General features: G+C 43.1%; 1 protein-coding gene across 1 annotated transcript; it reads left to right on the forward strand.

Annotated features, from left to right (window-relative positions):
* Window positions 1-21,436: 21,436 nt before the first annotated feature.
* Window positions 21,437-22,381, forward strand: LOC127054354 (olfactory receptor 52M1-like). The gene has a single exon (XM_050960476.1). It carries the CDS (start codon window positions 21,437-21,439, stop codon window positions 22,379-22,381), a length of 945 nt encoding a protein of 314 aa, XP_050816433.1.
* The last annotated feature ends 3,531 nt before the right edge of the window (window positions 22,382-25,912 follow it).

The following is a 25,912-nucleotide window of genomic DNA, read 5'->3' on the forward strand; positions in this document are numbered from 1 at the left end:
TCTCTTGTTAATATACTTAATAACCTCCTTTTTTTGATCCATAGCCCTGCCAAACATGGAGTGTTCCCTGATGTCTTAACGTCCCTTATCAATTTTCATGACTTCCTAACTCTATTCTTGGCTATCTATTTTCCCTTTTTCTCTTTGTTACATATCGCTTCCCCCTACTAACTGATGCTTTCACTTGGCCACTGAACTGGGTTTACATCCAAAGTTGTTCACTTTGTTGACTGTGGAATAATGTTTTTCTGCTATCTAATAAACTTATCAAAGAATTACCAATTTCCATTCATATTTTTCTGTCTAAATTTTTTCTACCAATCAGTTTTTATGACAATTTTCCTTACCTTTGGGGAATTAGTCCCCTTGGAGCACTAAGTCTATAGATAGCACTGGTTGGGAACTGACCATTTGAATAAAAATCAGTTTCATTTTTTATTTTCCTCCCTTATGTCATATGCTCCCTTCTTTGTCTCTTGTGTAAACTAAAGAATCTCAGATTTTTCATAGATACATAGATTCTAGGACTGGAAGGGACCTCGAAAGGACATGGAGTCCAGTCCCCTGCCCTCGTGGCAAGTCCAAATACTATCTAGACCATTCCTGATAATCATTTATCTAACCTGCTCTTAAATATCTTCAGAGATGGAGATTCCACAACCTCCCTAGGCAGTTTATTCCAATGTTTAACCATCCTGAGAGTTAGGAACTTTTTCCTAATGTCCAAACTAAACCTCCTTTGCTGCAGTTTAAGCCCATTGCTTCTTGTTCTATCCTTAGAGGCTAAGATGAATAAGTTTTGTCCTTCCTCTTTATGACACCCTTTTAGATACCTGAAAACTGCTATCATGCCCCTTCGCAGTCTTGTCTTTTCTGAACTAAACAAACCCAATTCTTTCAGCCTTCCTTCACAAGTCATGTTCTCTAGACCTTTAATCATTCTTGTTGCTCTTCTCTGGACCCTCTCCAATTTCTCCACATCTTTCTTGAAATGTGGTGCCCAGAACTGGACACAATACTCCAGTTGAGGCCTAACCAGCGCAGAGTAAAGCAGAAGAATGACTTCTTTTGTCTTGTTTACAACACACCTGTTAATGCATCCCAGAATCACATTTGCTTTTTTTTTGCAACAGCATCACGCTGTTGACTCATATTAAGCTTGTGGTCCACTATGACCCTTAGATCTCTTTCTGCCATACTCCTTCCTAGACAGTCTCTTCCCATTCTCTATGTGTGAAACTGATTGTTCCTTCCTAAGTGGAGCACTTTGCATTTGTCTTTGTTAAACTTCATCCTGTTTACCTCAGACCATTTCTCCAATTTGTCCAGATCATTTTGAATTATGACCCTATCCTGCAAAGCAGGTACGATCCCTCCTAGTTTGGTATCATCAGCAAACTTAATAAGCGTACCTTCTATGCCAATATCTAAGTCGTTGATGAAAATATTGAACAGAGCCGGCCCCAAAACAGACCCTGTCAGAAACTCGCTTGTTATACCTTTCCAGCTGGATTGGGAACCATTAGTAACTACTCTCTGAATATGGTTATCCAGCCAGTTATGCACCCACCTTATAGTAGCCCCATTGCAATGTGATGAACTGGGGAGTCAGTCTATGTGCACTACACTGAGTTGCCACCTTTCTAATCGCTGGTAGCTGGATCCCTGAAATTACTATCTTGCCCCATCTCTTCTGTCAAGCCTCAACCCCACTGTGTGTCTTTTCCCGAAGGTCCTGCCCCTGTCACTTGCTCCTGTCTTCCCCTCCCCTTGTGAGCTGTGACCCAGTCATCTCTAAAACCAATATGGTCTGATATCTTGTGGCAAATCATTTAAGGACACTGGTTAGTGTTAACATTTTAACGTTTATTCTTAATTTGTTACTAACTCTGTGGAGAGAGAAACCCCATCAAGACTCCTAGGATCTATCTCAGCTCTGGGAGGGAGGTGGGGTATATTGTGATATAGCAGGAGGCAGATATATCTGGGGTCTAAATAAGAAGATCAGAATGGCCATACTGGGTAAAACCAATGGTCCACATAGCCCATTATCCTGTTTTCTGACAGTGCCCAGTGCCAGGTGCTTCATAGGGAATGAACAGAACATGGCAATCGGCCTGTGATTCCTGTGGAGCACCTCAGCAGAAGAGGGAAGACGTCCTGAGCCCGGGCTGCCTCCGCTTCAGCTGGACAGAGTTCAAGCCTCCAACCCCAGTAGGAGCCACTGGGGGAGGAGGAGAGACCAGAGCGCCACGGTTGGAGCGGTAGAAGAAGCCTTCCATTCAGGCTCCCCCAAGCCCTAGCCGCAGCCACAGAGCGGAGGCAGGAGTTGCGAGGGGAGCAGGGGAGAGAAGACCAGAGGAGAAAAAGCCCCCAACCCAACAGGAGCCACTGCAGGAGGAAGCCCTGAGCTCGGTGCTTGGTGCTGTGGCAGGAGTTGTGGGGATATAGGGGAGAGGAAGGGACAGAAGATTTGAGCTTAGCTTCTGGGCTGCTGCAGAACACAATTAAGCATGTACCACCCCTATTTATGCGCTGCCGCTGAAGGTGGAACTGATGTCCCTACCAAGAGCAGCTGTACAGGGGAAGAACTACTACCATTCCTCCCCATAACCAACAGATTAGTGGCTAGGAGCCTCAGGATCTCAGCAGCACAGGACATCAGATTTCATGAAGGACAGCTGATTTCTTGGTCCATGCCATGTTTTTCACGGCCGTGAAATTGGTAGGGCCCTACTCATTTCTGTCTTCTCCATCTTCCATACCGCTGCCACTCCTGTGTTGTCTATTTCACCTGACCTTGGACAAACCTCAGGAGGAGGTTTTTTGGCTCCCTTCCCTGATCCTTTAGGGGCTTCTCTCTTCCCTCCATCTCCCTTTCCCTTTCTAGAGATAGAGATGGGTTGTGCGGCACCACCAATATAGTCAACGCATCAATGGTCTGCTCTCTTTGCCCATCTCTGTGGGCCACAGGTTGTAACGGGAGCCCAACCAGAGGGTCATCATAGGTCCATGACAGCATCCCCCACTGTACTGCTGGATGAGCTTCACCATTTTCTGTTGGACACCTGTGATTTCGAGGGTAAGGTGAAGCTCCCTCAGAAGTGTTGAGGAGACTTCCATCTCAACCTCTGGGCCACAAGGGCTGTTTTGGAGAAGTAGAGGGGAACCAGAAGGCAGGACATCCTGGTCTACCGCTGGGCCTGCAAATTCTGAAACAAGCTTTTCAGGTTGGTCAGAGATTGTTGCAAGGCTGGCTGGGGATCCTCCTGCTCACAAGGATCCTCTGCAGCCCTCAGAATGAAGCCAACCATCTTTTCAACATTGAACACCAGAGGTTCTAAAGTGGTCTCCACAGTTTGCAGATGCTCTCCTTCCTTTGTGACGTAGGGTACTGTGTGACTTGCCTGAAAGAAACCCACATGGATCCAGCCGCCAAGACTAGTTGGTGGCTAGAGTGGGAGACCAGGTATATTGTAGACACCTCAGCACTCATTCAGCTGGGGTGGCCACCCTGTTCTCCCCCAATCTACAGCCTGAGATGCTGGAACTTGCTAAGGTCATACCAAATTGCCTGCTTCACCTCCAGGTCTGTGTGGAGGGGCTAACATTGAATCTGTTCACTACCAGTGCAGACCCAGAGTGGGAGTGTTTCTATCAACAGACCTCTGCCTTCCTTGGCACCTTGGATCCTCACTAATGCCTGGTCCTGAGTGGGGATTTTAATACCATTGTTGAGGACCAGAATCACTCAGGGATCTAGAGCAGCCAGGCCACTGCAGGCATCCTTAGAGAGATTGTCAATCATCACTCCCTGGTGGATTTCTGACCAACACCCAGATGACAATTCCACCTTTACTTATGCTCAGGTGGACATCAATCAGTTGTGCCACTCCTATATGCATTTTATTTCCATCTTGCCAGGGCTCATTCCTCCAGCATTTGGCCAGCCCAGTTCTCGGCCCTCCATGGAGTGGCCATCATGGCCTATTTGTCTCACAGCTCACTTAGGGCTCTTACCCTTCAGATCCCTCTGCACATACTCCAGGAGGCGGGGCCTAACTTATTTCCTAGTGCTCGGGTTTTCCCTGAATGGGTTCTGCAAGAGAGTGCTCTCCACCCAGCCCTCACCCCAAGACCTCTGGACTTTTTGATTGGGCTCCTGCCCCATGAGTCCCTTTGGCCCCCTCCCTTTCATAAGCCGAGCTGGGTGCACACCCTGCAGCCAGTTTGTTTCTGAATTCCACCAAGGGAACAACTTTACATGCTCATACTCCACATGCTTCACTTCCTGATACCCTGATACCAAGTTGCGGGACCTAGTACCACCTGACACAGGCATGGATGTAGCAGAGTTCACCCCTATTCCAGATGCCTGCCCATTTTGTGGCATGGGACAGGCCCTGGCACATGCCTGTCTAGAATCTGCAAGGTTTCAGCCCCTATTCCAACTTCTCCACAACTTTAACAGGAGGTTCTGGCTGCACTTTTCCCCAAAACTTTTCATCTCTGCTACTTGCTTTAGCTCAACATACAGGATGTGGCCTGCAGGTCCCTTGTGTTACAGGTGAAATATACTCTAATATTAATTTGTCAACTTATTAATAAAAGAAATAATCAAACCCATAAGAAAATAAGAAACTTATAAGAAAAGATATATAGGCAAACAATTAGGCTAGACTGTAGGCTACCACAACTGCAGGCTGCTAGTTGGTAATGGCCAGGGATTTAGCAGTGAGAGAGAGGGAGGCAAGTGTGTGTAGGGGGGTGAGTTACAAAGGAGAGAGAGAGCTTGTCATGGTATAATTCCCCACTCTGAACCTTAGCATCCAAAAGATGGGGTACCAGCATGAATTTCTCTAAGCTCAATTACCAGCTTAGTACTTGTAGCGCTGCCACCAACCAGGAATTCCAGTGCCTGGTACACTCTGGTTCCCCCAAAACCTTGCCCGGGGACCCCCAAGACCCAGTCCCTCTGGATCTTAACACAAGGAAAATAAACCCTTTCCCTCACCGTTGCCTTTCCCAGGCTTCCCCTCCCTGGGTTACCCTGGAAGATCACTGTGATTCAAACTCCTTGAATCTTAAAACAGAAAGGAAAATCCACCTTCCCCCTCCTTCTCTTTCCCCCTCCCAGACTCTGCCTGAGAGAGAAAGTAATCCTAACACAGAGAGAAATTAACCTTTCTCTCCCCCTTCCCTCCTTTCTCCCCACCAATTCCCTGGTGGATCCAGACCCAGTCCCCTGGGGTTTCACCAGAATAAAAAAAAAAATCAGGTTCTTAAACAAGAAAAGCTTTTAATTAAAGAAGGAAAAAACAGTAAAAATTATCTTTGTAAATTTAAGATGGAATATGTTACAGGGTCTTTCAGATGTAGATACTGGGAATACCCTCCCAGCCTATGTATACAAGTACAAATTAAAATCCTTTCAGCAAAATACAAATTTGAACTCCTTCCAGCCAAATACACATTAGAACTCTTCCCAGTCAAATACACATTTGCAAATAAAGAAAACAAACATAAACCTAACTCGCTTTATCTACCTAGTACTTACTATTCTGGACATAAAAAAGACTGTATCAGAGAGATTGGAGAGAAACCTGGTTGCACGTCTGGTCACTCTCAGAACCCAGAGTGAACAACAACCAAACACTATCAGCACACACAAACTTCCCTCCCTCAAGATTTGAAAGTATCCTGTCCTCTGATTGGACCTCTGGTCAGGTGACAGCCAGACTCACTGGACTTGTTAACCCTTTACAGGCAAAAGAGAGATGAAGTACTTCTGTTCTATTAACTCTTACTTATCTGTTTATGACAGAGCTGGACTTTAGTACACCAGAGAGAGAGAGAGAGAGACATGGGACAAAACCCACTGGGGAGCAATTTCCAAGGGAGACACAAACTCTCTACCTCACCCCAAACAGGCATTGTATGTTCCAGGAACATTTCCCTCAGGGAAGACCAGATGGATCAGTTCTGGAACGAGAGCACTTGGAGAAACACAGATGGCAGAGGAGCCACATTTGGGTGAAGAAAATATCTTGTGGCACCTCCCTGGCCAGGCCCACTCCCCTTCCACATCTGTGTACCTGCTCCAGGTTTGCTGTCACAGCTGCGCTCAAGCTTCTGAACCTAGACACTCCCCAACTGAGCGTGTTTGGGGCCCACAAACAAGACCACTGTGATTTTGAGTCATAGCACTGTTCAGGCCTTGCCTCTGACTCTGGGTTTCCAGGCCCACTCTCGCAGTGCAGTTTCCATTCTCGTGCCTCCCTCTGGGAGCAGAAACCTGCTCGCCAAGTACCAAGGCCCTGACACTAGCTTTGGCTTGGCTCCCCCAGAATCTCCAATTGCTTCAGCTCACCCTTCCCAGAGCTCCCCTTGGGCACACGCTGGTTCCAGTTTCTCCTTTTCGGGTGACATGGCCTTGCAAAAGCAGTTGTGTGACACATGGCCAGAAAGAGTAATCAACTTTCTGGCCAGATTCACCCTTTAGAGACAGGTTAGAAAAGTATGTAAATGATAATGCAGGCCTTTCCATCCTAGATAGGCTACAGCTTTGAAATGTAGCCTTGTAGTGTTAAATAATTGGAAGAAGTTAGTTACTGTAGTACCAACAGCTTGTTAGAGATTAACAGTGTAACCAAATGATTCCTGTCTAGAGCTGTATTCGGTTAATTCAGAGATGAAAAGGAAATATTATTAGATGGAACTTGGGTGCAAGTACATCATTTTCTGTTTGTCTCTTTAAAGTTTCTAGTAAACTCTCTATAAACTGCTTAATGGATAATAAACTTATGTTAATCCAGGTAGTTAATTACCAGTGATGTCTAGCAAATTGAAGGTGTAACAAGAGGTGCTCTTGGGGGGCACTATTGAGAGTATCAATTCAGGACAAATTGCTTAGAGCAGGACAGTCACAGCCCAAGGCTAGAGGCTGGAGGCGGGGCGTGGGAGGGGGGGCATGTCCTTTACTACTAAGGCACCAAACCAGCCAAACAGAGAGGACTTCGGTTTCACCCCATTGGCTAAGCAGAAGTCATACAAGCAATTCCCTCAGATACTCCAGTTGTCTTGTTTCACCACCAATAACACTTCTTATAGGAACAAATGGTTATGAAAACCAGTTTCCTCAATTAAAGGTTCTCCTGATCCCAAAGGATCAAGCCCCAGACCCAGCTCAATATACAAATCAGATCTTACCCACAAATCACGCTGTTGCCAATCCGCTAGAATCTAAAATCTAGAGGTTTATTCATAAAAAAGAAAGAAATATAGATGAGAGTTAAAACTGGTTAAATGGAATCAAATACATACAACAACTGCAAAGTTCTTGGTTAGGCTTATGGTAGTGGTGGAATAAACTGCAGGCTCAAATCAACTGTCTGGAGTACATCCACAGATTTGGATGAGTTGTTCAGTCCTTTCTTCAGAGCTTAAGTTTCTAGGAAAGTTCCTCCAGAGGTTAGAAACAGGATTGAAGACAAAATGGACGGCTTTCCAGGGCCTTGCATATCCTCTGCCATGTGAAAGGACCCCTTTGTTCTTATTTTGGAAAATCACTGCAGCAAGATGGAGTTTGGAGTCACATCGGCAAGTCACATGACCATGCATGACTCAATGCTTTACAAGTAAAGCAGCCATTGCTCACATGCTACCTTGAACATTCCTAGAAAGGCTCCTCAGATGTGATTGGAGGTCTCCCAAGGTCCATTGTCAATCAAGTACTTCTAATTACTTGAATAGTCTCTTCACAATTGTTTATAAAAATATCTTTTTAAGTGTGAATATGATGTAACTGGAATATGCTTTATGCAAAAGTTCTCTTGTAAGGTATCATTGTCAAGTGTATAATCTACTGATTGTGCTCACTTTATTTTGTATGAATGTATTTTTCTTGTATCTGAAACTAGGAATATGAAATATAACTCTGAAAGTCCTACTGTAATTATGCAAAGTGTGGACCATTAATGGTGGTTTGGAATCTTGATGGCTCCCATTAACCAGGACAATTGGTGGTAAATGGCTCTCTTTACTTGTAACACTTCCTGTATAAGTGTGTGCCAGTGAGTGGGTAATGAAATCTCACAGGCCATGTGATAATGTCACCTAAACTGGAATCCAACTTTAACCTGGTGCTTTTCCATTTAGAATGAAGTGGGAGAACCAGACATAGACAAAGGATTCCTGCCTTGTGCTAAAGCTATAAAAGAGGTTGGAAAAATAAAGTGGGCTGCAGTAATGAGAAATTCCCTAGTTACCACCTGAGCTGGAACTAACAAGAACTGTACCAGGGGAAAGGATTGAGCCAAGACTAAGAAGGAGTCTAGTCTGTGAAAGAAGCTTATTGGAACATCTCTGAGCATAAGACCTACCTGTATTCAGTTTCTTAATGTACTGGACTTAGACTTGTGTGTTTTTGCTTTATTTTACTTGGTGATGTACTTTGTTCAGTCTGTTATTACTTGAAACCACTTAAATCCTACTTTTTATACTTAATAAAATCACTTTTGTTTATTAATTAACACAGAACAAATGATTTACACCTAGGGGAGCAAACAGTTGTATATATCTATCAGTGTTAGAGAGGGCGGACAATTTATGAGTTTTGTCTGTATAAGTTTTATACAAAGTGAAACCAATTTATTTGGTGGTTAGGCTCCCACGAAGACTGACTGGGTGCTGGGAAAGTCCCTATTAACTGAGAAGTGCCTGGGCTCAGCGAATCTTACTTTTTGTGAACTGGGGTGGTGTGGGGCATGGCCCAACCTCTTGGTCGGTGCTGGAGCTAACTAGAGTATCTAGCTCAGCAAGATTGGAGTGGAGGGAAGACTTTTCTAGCAGAGAGGATTGTTCTCAATGGTATTCCAGCACATCTAGTGGCAGTCTTGAGGGATTTGCTGTTACCCAACCTGCCACAATAATATGTTGGCCAAACCTCCCTTATGTGTTTCCCACAGCAAACACTTCAAATGCAAGCATAGAGCCAATGCTCATAAATTCACATATAAAAATGATACCTGCATACCAATAGCATAAGTATAACCCGTGAATCATAAGCTTTTCCTAGACACTTTACTTGACCATCTTTGTACAAGATTTGGTGTAACTATAGGACCTTGGTTGCAACAATGATCTATACAGTCACAATTCATGTTAATAACATCAGAGAAGGTTACTTCAAAAGCCTATTATTCACACAAGGACTCTGTGGCCCAGAAACTGCATAAAAGGATCTTGGAACCTGATCCTTTTATCTCAGATCTGCTTAAGCTTCATCAGAGGAAGCTGGAGTCGCAGATCTCTGTTCACAGTTACACCCTGGAACGCCCTGATAGTGAATGTTTCGATATTGGACTCTAATGTTGTGATTAATTCTGAAAGAACTCTATCCAATTGTGAAGCCAGCCTTCTCTACTATAAAAAATGACTTAAAAACTCTAATCATATTTCTGTGTATAATTATCTTTAACAAATACTCTCTCTTTTAAAATAAATCTTGTTTAGTTAATAAAAATTGGCTCTAAGTGAGTAAGTGAGTATTTGGATAAGATCTGAAATATTCGTTCACTTGGGAGGTGATTTGTCCAATACTTTGGCATTGTTAGAACTGTTTTATATGATAAACAAGATTTTCAATGATCATCATCATACCAGGTTTGGCTATTTGGGTGGAAACAGAAGGCCAGGTTGGTGTATGGGAACTGTATGTTGGCTACTGTGTAAGCAGTAAAACATTGTGAAATCTGTTTTGTTGCTGCCTTGGCAAATCCAAGTACTGTATTAGAATAACAACCCGTTTTGTGGATGGTAAGCCCCATTCTCTGCAGTTTGCCCTAACTGAGCAATCTGAGAGTCGGCACCTCTGGAACTCCATTCATAGGTTGCTAAAACAATTCTTCTACTTTAGACAGCAGAAGAGATACCTAGATCCAGGTAAACACAACACAACATCTACACACCAATTCCTGCCTCAGTGGACATAGGAATGGCCCATGCTGGGACATTCCAAAGGTCCATCTAGCCCAGTATCCTGTCTTCCAACAGTGGCCAATGTCTAATGCTTCAGAGCGATGAACAGAACAGGAAATCATCAAGTGATCCATTCCACATAACTCTTTCCCAACTTCCAGCAAACCGAGGCTAATGACACCATCCTAACCCTTCCTGGCTAATAGTCATTGATGGATGTATGCCCTATGAATGTATATAGTTCTTTTTTAAAGCCATAATAGTATTGGCCTACACAACATCCTCTGGTGAAGAGTGCCATAGATTGACTGTGTGTTGTGTAAAGAAATACTTCATTTTGTTTGTTTTTAACCACTGCCGGTTAATTCCATTGGGTGACCTCCTAGCTTTTGTGTTATGAGAAGGAGGTAAATAACACTTCCTTATTTACGTTCTTCACATCATTCATGATTATATAGAACTCTCTCATATCCCTCCCCCCCTCCTTAGTCATCTCTTTCCCAAGTTGAAAAAAAACAGTTTTATTAACCCATCCTCATATGGTAGATGTTCCATACCCCTAATCTTTCTGGTTCTCATCTTTCATAACTTTTTCCATTCCAGTGTATCTTTTTGAGATGGGGTGATCAGATCTTCTGGCAGTATTTTAGGTGTGGGCATACCATAGATTTATATAGAGGCAATACGATATTTTCACTGTTATTCTCTCTCCGTTTCTATCTGATTCCCTGCTGCACATTGAGTGGATGTTTTCAGAAAACTATCCACAATGACACCAAGATTTTTTTTGACTGGTATCAGTTAATTTAGACCCCATCATTTTATATGTTTCCAATAGCCATTATTTTGTCTACACCTCCCTGGAGCAAACTTTGTCTCTCCTGCAATTCATGGCTTCTCCTGCATCTGGAGTCTGTCTCTCTGTTTCAGCCATAGATCCACAACCCAAGAGTCTCCTCTGCTGCCCTTGTGCCTCTCTCCTGCCTCAGCTTCTCCTGATTTGTCCAGTCTCTGTGTCAGCTCTCCCCTCTGATCCTTCTTCTGGGGAGGTGCTGCACTTTTTTGTTGTTTATCATTGTCTATGTGCACTGTTGCCTTATAGGGCTACAGAGCATTCAGTTATTGATGCTTTGCAGGGTAGCTTCGGTGTGCATCATGGGACTTTAATTTTTAAAGGGTCTCCCACAGTATTCCATCTCCAGGATGGACTTGTTCATGCCAGCCCCAGACTCCATCCTCTGAAGATGAGCTCTGCTTTTAAAAGTCCGGGACAGAAAGGGCTGTGCATTTCCAGCTCTAAATCAGCACAATAATCCAGGCAAATCAAGGCCTAGTCCGCCCACCCTCCCCTTTACCTTTAGCTAGAGACAAAAGTCAAGCCATGCTGGCCAGCAACAGAGAGTTAGTAACTTGCTACAGGTGGACACTGCACCCCTGTTGAGATCAAACAGGAGAAATCTCTCAGTTTCCTTCCAGTGCTTAAAAACCCAGCTGCTCCTCACAGGAGAAATACCCCCGATTAGCCAGAGGAGAAGGCCGAGAGTTCAGTGATGGAACTATCCTGACAAGTCTGACTCAGACTGGAACATTAGATTTCAGTTCCAAATTGGAGACACTGAGAGAAAATGAACCAATATAGAGAGAGCAAATCAATTTCAAACACTAATCCAGACTCCATCCTGCCTGTAGCACAGCAGCTTAGGGGTAGGGGGAGGCCTCTGTCCCCAAGACAGGCCTCGGGCTGCACTGCACGCACAGGAACATTCTGTTGGTGTCACTTTTACTCACTCTGTTCCAATAAAGTGACCCCGGTGACTGTGGTGCTTGGCTAGTTTCTGAGTGGAAGTGAAATGGAGTCCTGGAGGTTCACAATTATTGATCTCCTCTGATTCCTTAGTGACAGCCTTGTATACCTAACAAGAGTGCTCGTATCTCTCCTCCGTCATCTGTCTCCAGAACTGTCTGACTGCTATTTCCCAAGCCATCCTGGGCATTTACAGGGTGTCAAACCCTACAGAGATCTTGGCATAATCTCAAGTTTTCTTCCTAATCAACTATAATTTTTAAATATACACAAATGCACAGAACAATTCCATTCCTGTCTGGACACAGCACAAAGTCCAAGAGTTCTCATTTCCCTTAATGTAAAGTCCCTTAATTGCTGTTTGAGTTTGAATGTAGATAAATTGCACTGAAGTTGCGAGACACACTTGTCTCCAGCCTGTTTATATCCAGATTGCTGCTTCTCCCCTAGAAGCTGAGCGAACCCCCCTGGGATTGCACAGAGCTATATTATGACAGTGCACAGCCCTATGTCAGCTCTCAGTGTGGGATCCTGCGGCAGATGCTGGTGTGAGACAGTGTGGAACACGGCTACCTGAGGGGGGATACACTGCAATCTCAGAATTCTCAGGTACCATCTCTTGCTGAGGAGCTCACCTGCTCCATAAACCCAGTGCAATATGTGCATGATGAGATACAGGACAGTTCCTTTCTGCTCTGCACAACCATGAAACATTCCAGGGATCATGCCACAAAGTATGAGTTTTATGCTCATAAGAATTACAACGGGATCCTTTTTAGGAGGAAAGGCAATAAACCACATTTATTGAAGATACAACAATTAGCATATGCATTGTAATTACACCACACACACACACTGTTCCGCCAGTTGATGTTATAGTTACCACTCCAGAGTCCAGCTCAATCTAGTGGCCAGATAGTTTGATCACTGGTAGGGAGGAGCCGAGTTCCGTCGATTGCAGCATGATGCTCCGGGGAAGTCTTGGCTAGGACCAATCCAAAGTTTATGGCAAGGGCCCCCCTGTTTATATAGTGAGTTTTGTTCGTCGGGACTCAATGAGTTTTTGAACCATCACTGCTGTAATTAATTGTTGTTTGATGAGAGCTTGGTTTTTTTAATTGTTCATCTCATATTTCATGCTGGTTTTGATCACCGCTATCTTGTTTTTATTGATAGATGCCTGTCTTATTTTTAGAGTTGTTTAATTTACCCTTTTTTGACATTTTAAACAGGGATGGCGTTGCAGCCTTCTGGTGCCCTTGAGTCTGTTTCTGGTTCCTCCCTAGAACATCAGGTTCAGAGATGTTTTAACATAGACACTTATCTTTTAACATAGACATTTCTTATTATACGCAAAACAAAATTAGTTTTGAAAAGGAACAATTACGTGCCAGTGCAAAAAGAGAAAACAATCATGGCATTCTTTTACTTATTTTAAAATTCTAAACCCTACAACAAATTGGTGAACCTCAAAGGTCTGTTACTGCCTGAAATCAGTCCAGACGCAGATTCTGGCTGATGTATTTTTTACCAGTGGCCCAGAGGCCATTCCTTTCTGCCATTCAAAAAAGGTGGCTGACGAGGATATGATTAAATTATATACCAAACTATTAATTATATAACTACACTGTTATTTTGTATCCTTTATTTTAAATACAAACATAAAATCCTACTACTACATGTCCCCTTTTTGACCTCTCGAGAATAATTCTTGAGCGGGTCATATTTTATACCAATGGTTTCATAGCAATATACTGAGGGACAATTTGAGCTTGTGGTTGTAATTTAACAAACTTTTTTTTTTTTTTGTCCACCAGCACATACAGCACAGTCCTAGCAAGCAATCACAGGACAATACTTACACAACTTCTAATGGGTGAAACATAATATACAATATGCCTATAAAAACATCGTACCAATGATAGTCTTTTAGTTCTTTTTTAGTTCTTTTAGCATGTCTCCATTTGCATGTATTATTTGAATGACACACTTTTCTATATTTCTTTGTGTCTGTTGTAAAAACTGAGTTACCTTTGTTTTTTTACAATAAGTGATCAGTTAGATTGCACCCATCCAGGCCAAGAATAATAGAGAAATTAACCGGAGTAGCGGTTATAGTGCTCTGTGCTTCTTTTATTTTAGGTAAATAGTATGTGTGTTTGCTAGTATACAATACATGGGCATTACATTTACATTTAGCCACTAGGGGTTGGCTAATACTTGCATCCTCCGATAATACTGTTTTCCAGGCTGTAACACATACATATTGTCCATTGTACAAAACAAGTCACAATTTCTAGTTTGTTCCATACACATATTTTTAGTGATGTGCACTTGCTGCATTGTTTTGTGGTGACAGCTAGGGATAAGCACACCTATTTCTGAGGGCTCCACTCTGTACACTCTTAGATGTCCAATCTTTTTTCCTCTTTTCCAGCCCACTGAGTCATAACCCAGGGTAGCCAAAAGGATCCCATGGTCAATTTGGGGAGAGGGCTCACTTTTCATATGTTTGTCTCCACAGACTGTTGGTGAGCAATTTTAACAATAATTTCACCTAATAACAAATCGGGTTTAACCATGCTGGAAACATATTGCATTCACATATATTTGTAGGTGTCAAACACGGACCTCTTCTATTGTTTTAAAAGATATGTTAATATGTGAAAATTTCCAGATATTACCCAAAACATTTTGTGTTTCAGTGATGCTAAATTTGCATCTCAGTGCATTCCATGGCCAAGGCAGTTTTATTTCCTAATTTTATTTGTTGTTTATACAGCAGAATGGAGGTGGTGTTTAGCCACCACCACATATTTTGTGTTGCTTTTATGTTTTCCAGACCTATCTGTACCAAATTCACAGTATCATCGGTGTGTTTGTGAATGAGGCTATCTTGCAGTTGTGACAAGAAACTTAACTTATTTTTAATTTCCTTCGAGTTTATAGTGTTTATAATATCTGCTTCAAATTTAACTTTTTCTAATATGTTGTCTACTACATCTTGTTTTGCTCCGCCATTGGGGTGTTGATGTGTTTTTATCCAGGCTGTTATAATAGGAAGCAAGTAGGGTAAACATTTGGGTTCCAATTTAGATATGTTGAATTGAGGTCAATCCATACAAATTTTTATTTTTACTAATAGTGGGTTTAACAAGACTTTTACTGGATCACTTTGAGTTACAAATAATTTTGGTTTCTTTATTTTAATTGGGATACCTCATTCAAATGTATAGTTTTTGGTCCAGGTTTTGGTACGTGTGTCTGGGAACCATATGCTCAATTCACTACGGGGTAGTGGACAGTATTCCACAATCACTGTTCCTACTGTTTTTCTTATACCATTCCATGAGGATTACTGGATTATAGGTAGGAATCCATGATTAGTTGGTGGGGAGTGAATTTTTATTTAAATATTGGCTTATAAGGAGGGCTGCATTTTTTGTGTGATTGCTCTAATTATCTAAGCGCTAAAAGTTCCCAGAAGCAGGTAAAACCAGGCCTGACACTGGAGTCTCATCTTCTGTGGATTAAAATTGTGGTGGTTAAGCAGCGCCTTGTGCTCAGGTTACAGGATGTCCTTTTCTGCAAAGAATTTAAACATTGTTATTTATGTAAACAGTTTAATTTGTCAAACACGGACCCATTTTAACTTTTCATCTTTTTTTAATATGAATGGGCTAAGGCGGTCCAGTATGGAGTAAGGGCCTATTTATTTTGATTTCAGTGAGTGACCCCTTTTCCCCATTTTAAGGTACATGATTTGGTTCCCTGTTTTTCACGTGTTTGATGGCCTGAATAATCCTATACTGGAGGGTGGTTATTTTTTTGTAACTGTTTAAGCCATTGAAAATAAACATGTCAGGTTATATTAGAGGTCTCTTCTTGACCCTGTACCAGGTAACTAGGATTAATTGTTCGGCACTTTGGAAGGCCATACAGGATTTGGAAGGGTTGAATTTTTGTCCTTAGTTTATTACTGCTGAGGATGGCAGCCAAAATTAGAGGCAGTTTATCCAGCCAGTCTTTTCCTGTGGGATTTACTACCTTCTGGAGCACTTCTTTAACAGTGCAGTTCATGGGATCTACTTGGCCTGAGGATTGAGGCTGGTATTGTATATGGAGCTTTTGTTTAATTCCCAAGGCTTGTATTATTGTTGTAAAGATTTTTCCTACAAACGCTCCCCCATTGAGCAGGGGGTTGGACTAGATGACCTCCTGAGGTCCCTTCCAATCCTGATATTCTATGATTCTATGATTCTTAGAATTTATTATTTCAGGGGTGCCATATTTACATACCACCTTATTAAAAATCTTTTTTGGCCACTACCCTGATGCTATTATTTTTAGTAGGAAATTCCTCTACTCATCCTGAAAAGGAATTACTTGTTACCCATAAATACTGAAATCCTTCCTTAGTCCTTGGCAATTTATCAATAAAATTAATTTGAACCCTGGGCCACGGTGCATCATGGGTTGCCAGTGCGGAGGACGAGTCTTGTCCTGAGCGCACCGCACACAATTTCACACACGTTTTAACATAATTTTTCATACACTCCCATTCTGCTACTTGTTTTAGCCTTCTTAAAATCCCTTTTACTTTTTTATGCATAAACTGATGGGCTACATTAAGTAACTTCTGTTTTTTTTATTTTTTTTGGAACTTGGTTAGGGCACTCTGTAGTGCCATCTGTAGACTCAGATGAGTCAGCACAGACATTTCTTCTTTTACTTTTGGTTACAACTGCTATGTCACGCTGTCCAGCTATTGTATTTACCTGATTATTGATGTGGACTCTGGCAGGGTTCCCTCCCCACTCTGAACTCTAGGGTAGAGATGCAGGGACCTGTATGAAAGACACCCTAAACTTAATTCTACCATCTTAAGTTAAAAAATCCCCAAGGCCCAAATCCTTCCTTGTACCTTGGATTAAGTAATGCTGCCACCACCAAGTGATTTAAACAAACATTTAAGGAGGGCCACTTGGATTCCTACTTCCCCCAAATATCCCCCTAAGCCCCAGCACCCCTTTTCCTCGGCAGGCTTGAGAATAATCCCCCAAACCTCTACAGCCCTGTAGCAGAGTGGATCTCTGCTCTGGCCCTGAAGGGGTTAAAAAAGCCCTGGATAAAGGGCTGGGGCCGGAGAAAGCAGCCTTTAGGCTGGGCTGATTGGGGAAGTGGCAGCAGCTGGGGCCACGCCCCAAACTGAGCCACAGGCCCTTATAGGGCAGAGAAGCCAGGAGCCCAGATAGTCTCTCTCTGCGTTCAGAGAGAGAAGGGCCTGGCTGCAGGGAACCAAATAAGGTACGTAGTGTGAAGCAGGGCTGGGGAAAGGCAGAGGGGCTGGGGAGCTCCTGCCTGGAAAGCCCCAGGCTGCAGCCTAGCAGAAGGCTAAGAGATACTGGGGGTTGCAGGGTGCAACCCAAGGGTAGGCCAAGGCAGCAGGTCCAACCCCCTTTGCCGATGATGAGAGGCTAATACTGCAGTCTGCCCCAGGGCGTGGGGCTAGCTAATGACTGGGCAGTTGCCAAGACACTGAGGCAAAGTGGGGATAGAGGGTGGGGGGGGTGGGGGTGGGGGGAACCCCTAAGAAAGAGGAAGGGGTTACTGCCAGGGAGAAGAACCCCACATAAAAGGGGCACCGGGGTCCAGGGAGGGACACAGGGCCAGTAGCCGAAAGGCGGATCACCGTCCTGCAGAGGGTGCTCCGAGCTGGAATTTGAGCTAATTCCCAGGATGACCAGTAGGAGGTGTCGCGGGGGTGAGTCACGCCCGGTTACAAGCCCCTTTCCTGGGGATGCTTGAGAATACATCCTCAGCAATTGGTACAGGTGAACACAGACACAAACCCTTGGATCTTAAAACAATGAAATATCAATCAGGTTCTTAAAAGAAGAATTTTAATTAAAGAAAAGGTAAAAGAATTACCTCTGTAAAATTGGGATGGTAAGTACTTTACAGAATAACAAAAGACTCAAGAACATAGAGGATCTTCCCTCTGGGCAAAACCTTAAGGTTACAAACACAGAGACAAAACCTTCCTCTAGACAAGGAAAATCGCAAGCCAAATAAAAGTAAGCTAACACATTTCCTTATTATTACTTACTAATTCTAATGGAGTTGGATTGCTTGCCTTCTTGATCTGTATCCTGCAAGCACACAGAACAGACAGACAAAGAACAGGCAAAGGTAAAAGGATTTTGTGCCTCTGGCCACGAGGGAATTTATAGTATTTTATACAGAAAGGTAGTTACCCTTCCCTTTATATTTATGCCAGCCTCCATAGTGGTTTCTTTACTGTGTGCCTTTACATGTTGCACCTTTAACTGTTTAGGGTTTTTTGTTACCCACTGGTAAATCCATTTCCATTTATTTGAATATGCAATATCCTTTTCATCTGCTGCTTTCCACTCGTTTCTATACTAATCATGTTCTGCAGAAAAGGACCTAGGGGTTACAGTGGATGAGAAGCTGGATATGAGTCAACAGTGTGCTCTTGTTTCCAAGAAGGTTAATGGCATTTTGGGCTGTATAAGTAGGAGCATTGCCAGCAGATCGAGGGACGTGATCATTCCCTTCTATTTAGCATTGGTGAGGCCTCATCTGGAGTACTGTGTCCAGTTTTGGGCCCCCCACTACAAGAAGGATGTGGAAAAATTGGAAAGAATCCAGCAGAGGGCAACAAAAATGATAAGGAGGCTGGAGCACATGACTTCTGAGGAGAGGCTGAGGAAAATGGGATTGTTTAGTCTGCAGAAGAGAAGAATGAAGGGGGATTTGTTAGCCGCTTTCAACTACCTGAAAGGGGGTTCCAAAGAGGATGGATCTAGACTGTTCTCAGTGGTGGCAGATGACAGAATAAGGAGTAATGGTCTCAAGTTGCAGTGGGGGAGGTTTAGGTTGGATATTAGGAAAAACTTTTTTACTAGGTGGGTGTTGAAGCACAGCAATGGGTTACCTAGGGAGGTGGTGGAATCTCCTTCCTTAGAGGTTTTTAAGGTCAGGCTTGACAAAGCCCTGTCTGGGATGATTTAGTTAGGAATTGGTCCTGCTTTGAGCAGGAGGTTGGACTAGATACCTCCTGAGGTCCCTTCTAACCCTGATATTATATGATTCTATGTATTTAAAACCATATCCCCTTTACACAATATTCACTGTCAGCAAAAATATACACGGGCCGTGGATAATTTTTATATTGCCTTAAAACCTGATAAATTACGTGGAGCTCAGCATGCTGAGCTGATCCATGGTCTAACTGTCCTGAATAACTTCCTCTTCTAAGTTAATGGCCATATATTTACACGTCTTTTCTCTTTTACTACCATTGCACTCCGTCAGTAAACCAGATGTGCTTTTTTGGCCCACGGTATCTAATTTTTTCAGTGGGGGTGCCTCGACCAAGGCAATTCTTTACTCCAGAGTGATGCCTGGACATTTATGCCAGTTCCCTTTTTTAATTAGGGCATGTGTTAGCATACTTTTTTTCTTTTTGTTTTTTATCCGGCTTGGACAATGTTTTTTGATCACTGCCCAGTTAACTAAAATAAGTGTCTATTTTTTGTTTGAGACTTCACCTCACATTAATCTTCCAGATAAAATGTACTTGAGGGGAATGTGGGTGCTTTGGATAGTAGTAGGGGTCATTCCTGTGAGTGGCTCAAAGGATTGTACTGCCCAGGCAGCTGCTAGAAACTTACGTTCACAGGGATCAAAATTTATTTTTGCTCATATGGCATCCAAGGCCATATCATTAGCTGCCAAACTAATAACAAAAGGCTGTGATTCATCAGGGAAACACAGGGCTGGAGCTGTGAGAGCCTTGTGTTTTAGCAGGGTTAAAGCAGGGTCCTGCTCTTTTCCCCATTTCCATTTTGTCCTTTTTTTAGCAGTTTTCAGCATTGCCATATTGTTTTTGAACAGCCAGTTGGATCCCAGAATAATTTTTAACGATATCGGGAGTTTGGATTAAATCCCCTAATATCTCAAACCATTGCACTGAAAAGAGGACTTCGGTCCATTCTCACCTGAGACTACGTTTCCCTTGAAAGGATTTTAAAATTATCTGTTTTAATCTTTTTCTGCCTTTGGGGTTGTTTTGATTAAGGATACAGTGGCTGCTGTATCTATTAAAGCTAGTGTAAGGGTATATTCACCCTCCTGAACATACAGATATGGTCGTCCCCTGGGATCTCAGGAGCCCTTGCCTATGAACATCCACCTCAGTGGTCCTACTGGTGGTGGGGGTTCCACATTCACCAGGCCCCTTTATTTTTTCCCTAGAAAAGGGAGTGGGTATGGGAAGCATTGCAATGAAGAAGAGGGTGGGGAACTAGGAGTTACGCTAGCCACCTCTTTCGGTGGAGTTTGCAACCTCCTGGCTTCCCTGACTAGTTCTAATGTAGAGACCCCATTTCACTGTTCTCCAGGGGAGCGTCATCTAGTGTATCCTCCCCAGGGTCCCTTTGTGCTGCTCTCATTGGTGTATGTAACTGCTGATTCTAATGCAGTTACATAGGCAGCTCTTTTGTATATAGTGGGCTGGGGTCCCAAATGGGCAGTTATTTGTTGGACCAAAACTCTTAGTTCCCTAGGGTAGCTGGGAGACCTTTTGCCAAATTTTAACACTCTTGGAGTAGTAGGGGGTTAGGGAAGAAGCACTGTCTTTTAAGGATTTTACGCTGAATGCCCCTGTATCCATTGCTGTGGCATTGCCCAACGGCGTTAAGCTGGCCATTAGCTGCATCAGGCCCCACTGGCTTCAATAATTCTCGGGGTTCTCACTAGACTCTTGGGTTGTGGCTACAACTTTTTCTCTCTAAATTTTTCCTCCCAATCAATTTTGGTGATACTTATCCTAGTTTGGGGGAATTCGATGTTTGAAACACTATGTGTTTTTACATATTACTGGTTGGAAACTATTCCTAGTTTATCCATTCTCATAGCCTCCGAATATCCTATATCTATAAAGGACATAGCGACTGGGTGACCAAACCCGAGTGCATGTCCAGAGCAGGGTATTCTCCATTTCATTTCTGAGGCATATGAATACTGTCTTTGTTCTGGCCACTGCTGACAATTATTAGGTGTTTCCATGGAGCGTCTATCAATGGCACCCAGGTCTTTTCCTTCAGGTATATTCTAGTTGGGATGTTTCCCCTGGCACGTGTCTTGGCAAAGTTTGGCAGAGGTTTTTTCCCACTGTCAGATTTTGAGCAACTAGGTGAATGGGAAGCTCCCTACAGCATGGACACTCTAGGTTGACGTTCATTGCATTAAGAAACAGTTCTGGATAACCAGTATCAACACTGGTGTTTTCTGCTGATGCCTATTAAGGTTTCCCACATGATAATGTGTAGGAATATTTGAAGCACAAATATGTAATTGGCATTTTTAGGGTCAGTTGTTCATTATTCATTTCTCTGAATAATGAAAATGCCATTTTTGAGCGTGTGAAGAGCAACCAATTTGTGTCACCCAGGATAACATCTTCCAGTAGTGCATGTAGTGTCTCACATTAACATTGTCTCTCCATCCAGGAATTTGAACTGTGATCACCCTAGACACTGGGCACGTACAAAAAGTCAGGGAAACATACGGTATATGCAGGAGACACTATTCAGACTTCAAGTTGGACACCTTCTCCCCTACTTCATGTCAGATTCCAACAAAACTGACTTCACCAACCCCTCCACCTTCATCCTGCTGGGTACTCCTGGCCTGGAGGCTGCCCACATCTGGATCTCCATCCCTGTCTGTGCCATGTACATCATAGCCGTCTTGGGGAACTTCACCATCCTGATAATAGTGAAGAAGGAGCTGAGCCTCCATGGCCCCATGTACTATTTCCTCTGCATGCTGGCTGTCACTGATCTGGTCCTGCCTACATTCATCCTGCCCAAAACACTGAACATCTTCTGGTTCAATTCCAGAGAGATCGATTTCAGTTCCTGTCTCACCCAGATGTACTTCATTCACTGCTTCTTCATGATGGAGTCTGGGATCTCAGTGGCCATGGCTTTTGATCGCTACGTGGCCATTTGCAACCCCCTGAGACATTCCAGCATCCTGACAAACCGTGTGGTGGCCAAGATTGGCCTGACCGTGGTCCTGCTTGGTGGGATGCTCATATTGCCCTATATTCTCCTGGTGAGACAGTGGCCATATTGCAGGAACAACATCTCCCATACACACTGTGAGCACTTGGCTGCGGTGAAGCTGACCTGTGCCGACACCCACATCAGTAATTACTATGGCGTCTTTGTGCTATTCTGTGTACTTGCTCTTGATATGTTTTTTATCACAGTGTCATATACACAGATCCTCAGGGCCATCTTCAGGATCCCCACAAAAGATGCCAGGCTGAAGACTTTTGGAACATGTGTATCACACCTCTGTGCCATCTCAGCCTTTTACATGCCAGGTCTCTTCTCCTCCCTCATGTACCAGCATGTCCAGAATGTGGCCCTGAATTTCCATGTTCTCATTGCCAATGTGTATCTCCTGGTGCCACCCATGCTGAACCCCATCATCTATGGGGTGAGGACCAAACAGATCCGGAACAGGCTACTCCAGCTCTTTTCTCATAAAGGGACCTAAATTTTCTCCTTGTGCTCTGGCTCTCACACCAAACTCCATGCAGAGCTGGCTAAATGCTGAGAAGGCTGAAGGTGCTGGACTGAAACGAGAGGACAATCAAAGAGAGATTAATCCTTTCCTGACCTTACCCTATTCTGTCAGCGTGACAAATTGGGGACTTCATCTATGTACAAATGACCACTTTCTAATTGCTGGTAACTGGATGCCTGAAGCCAACCTGCCCCCCTCCCCTCACCTCCACTCTCCTCCAGCTCCGCCCCTACTGCCCCTGTCCACCACCTGTCACTCTCGCCTCATCTCTATCACTCAGATCTCTCTGATCTGTCATCTCTATCAGCATCTGTCATTGGGTGATGTAATTATGGTATGTTTTGTACAAAGTATGTCTTGTGAAGTATCATGCTCAAAGTCTTGATCTCCTAAATATGAATACCTCATTGGGTTGTATGTGCTTTCATTGTATGTGAAGTTATGGAATTTTGGCTATATGTAAGTTACTAAAATATTATGTGAGGCTGGGAACACCCACATCCAATCTTTCAGGTACAAGAGTAGAAAAAGCCAGACAGTGTTAACGACTGTTGTCAACACCCCTCCAGGGACGAATCCACTAACTCTGTATAAGTGACTGTATATAAAGCATGGAGACAATGGAGAGTGTTTGGCCAGCGGGGTGTGGACCCCTCACATCACATGCATAAACTTTCCAGCAAGCAAGAAAAAGACTATATAAGGTGCAGAGTGAAACCATCTCTTGTCTTCTCTCCCCCACAACTCAATACCTGTAAGAACCTCTGGAAGACAAAGGACTTGGAATGGGGGAGAGAAATCCAAGCTGCAAAGCAGATGCAGCCTGTGCCTCAAGAATCTGTAAGCCTGCCTTTATCATCAGTCAGGGTGTGAGATGTTACTGATTCAAATCCTATTTAGGTTACACAAGTCTTAGATTGTGACTTGTTTGATTTCCTAGGTAACTGATCTGTTTCTTGTCATTTATAATCTCTTAAAATCCATCCTGCCATTGTTAATAACCCTGTTTTATGTGTTATCTTAACCAGTGTGTTTTTTGAGTGAAATGTTTGGGCATCCTAGCTCTGTTAGCAAAGACTGGTTCATATCTTCCCCACTTAGAGGGTGGAGCAGATTGTTTAATGAGTTTGCATCCTTCCCTATCCCTGTGCAGGGCAAGACGGTATAATTCTGGGTTTATACTCCTGTAGGGTTGAAAGGCAGTGGAGCTGGGAAATTGGTTGGGGCCCCCATTCTTGGTGCATGAGTAGCTTAGGAAAGCACTCAGGTAACTCAGTTGGGTGTGTGGCTCCACCTGCTGTTGTGTTGGGTGGTAACAGTGCCTGGAGGGGCTGGCTGTGTGTCACCAGCAGAGCAGGGGAAGATAGAGTGACCAGCTGAATAGTTAGGGGGTACAGCATTTCCAACAGCTTCCAGGCTTCACCGCTGGGCACATCACAACGCAATCTCCACCCACACCATCTGGGCTCCCTCTGCTCCAGGGCTTGGAAAGGAGCTGCTGAAGCATGACAAAGAGCCTGCCTGTGGGGACGAGGCAGCCCTGGTTAATGACCTAACATCTCCCTAAGACCTACAGTAACCAGACACTGCCAGATCCCTTAAAGTAACCCAGTCTTGGGCTTCCTCTCAGGCAGCCAAGTAAAATATAATGAGGATTACTGACAATCTTGTTCATCTACCAATTGCAAAGAATCACACACATTACCTTCCAAGTGAATAAATATTTCAGATCTTACCAAATACAACTACATGCTTGCAGCCAATCTTTATTGATGGTTAGAAGATCATTATACATACAGACATGAATAGCATTCTTAAGCCAGTTTCATGGCAGTGATTATGAGATTTATCATTGAAAAGAGTTCTTTCAGAATTAGCCCATAGTTTGCAGTCCAAAATACAATATCAGGGTCATCCAGAATGGAAGTAGTGACCTGTGTTAGTGGGGTCGAGCTTTCCCTGATGAAACTTAAGTGCATTTGAGATGACAGGATCAGGCCCAAGCATTATTTTATAGACCACTGGCAGGCTATTATAGTGAAGAATAATTGCTTTGAAGTAGAATTACCTGTAACAGTTTCCATTAATCAGCGTAAGGTAATTATCCATTAAATGCTTCATAGGCAGTATACTACATACTTCAAAAAGAAGTCAAGACAATGAAATTATTATACCCAAGTTTCATTTAAATATTAATACCCTTTTTGAATCATTTGAATCAGACTGATTGCAACAGATATAGCAACAGATCATTTTACATTGACATAAAAACAATGAAGAAGTTGAGGCACCTTAGAGACTAACAAATTTATTTGATGGCATAAGCACTTGTGGGCTAAAACCCACTTCATCAGATATACGGAGTGGAAAATACAGTAGCATCAACCTCTCTGGTCACTAAATAACAGACTTACAAGTGGCAATTCTTCAACACAAAAAACTTCAAAAACAAACTCCAGTGTGAAACTGCAGAACTGGAATTAATTTGCAAACTGGACACCATCAAATTAGGCCTGAATAAAGATTGGGAGTGGATGAGTCATTACAAACCTAATGTTACCATACTAATTTCCCCCTTCTGTTACTCACACCTTCTTGTCAACTGTTTGAAAATGGGCCACCCTGATTACCACTACAAAGGTGATTTTTCCTCCCTTGGTATTCTACTGTTAATTGAATTGTCTCATTAGTCTGACCCCACACACATTTAGTAAGGCAACTCCCATGTTTTCATGTACTCTGTTTATATACCTGCTACTGTATTTTCCACTCCATGCATCTGAGGAGTGGTTCTTGCCCATGAAATCTTGTGCCCAAATAAATTTGTTTGTCTCTAAGGTGCCACACAGTCTCCTCGTTCTTTTGCTGATTCAGACTAACATGGCTGTGACTCTGAAATTTGTTTACATGGTTAACATCTAACAAGATAAGTAAAAACACATGCAGTTAGTAATGCCTCTAAGTCTCTAACAATAGAGGTCTGCAATTCAAAGTCTAGTCCATTTACCACAGCTATATTAGCTATTTAAAAGGAATATCCTAATTAACCTTTATATACTTGTGTAATATATCTTTAAAGGTTGAATTTAGGTCCATTAGCCTGCAAGTTGCATTAACCTTTCTGACCATAATTACCTTATTCTGACCATATGGTACCAAATGTCCGGTATATTAACTGACATTTAATTGTATAAACAGTCTCTATCCTTATGTTTTTGTACTTTTCCTGTATTCTTCGCTCATGTGCCTTGCTCTCAGAAGTAGGAGACTGATGCAGAGGCATCTGTCTATAAATAGGTTGGTCACTAAAGACTATCAGCACCTAATGAGATCTTGCCCGGACAGAAGAAAGGAGTAACTGTATTCTAGATAAAAACAGGTTTATCCAGCGTCTCTGCAAAGGGGTGGGCATGGAAAGAATGGAACCTCCTCAGAAGGGGGAAGAGCGAAGAGGTGTTGGTCCAGCCCTTTAAAACAGAGACTGGAAAAGTCAGAAGAAGC

The sequence above is a fragment of the Gopherus flavomarginatus genome, chromosome 1 (genome assembly GCF_025201925.1).
Source record: "Gopherus flavomarginatus isolate rGopFla2 chromosome 1, rGopFla2.mat.asm, whole genome shotgun sequence".
Classification (NCBI taxonomy): Eukaryota; Metazoa; Chordata; order Testudines; family Testudinidae; genus Gopherus; species Gopherus flavomarginatus.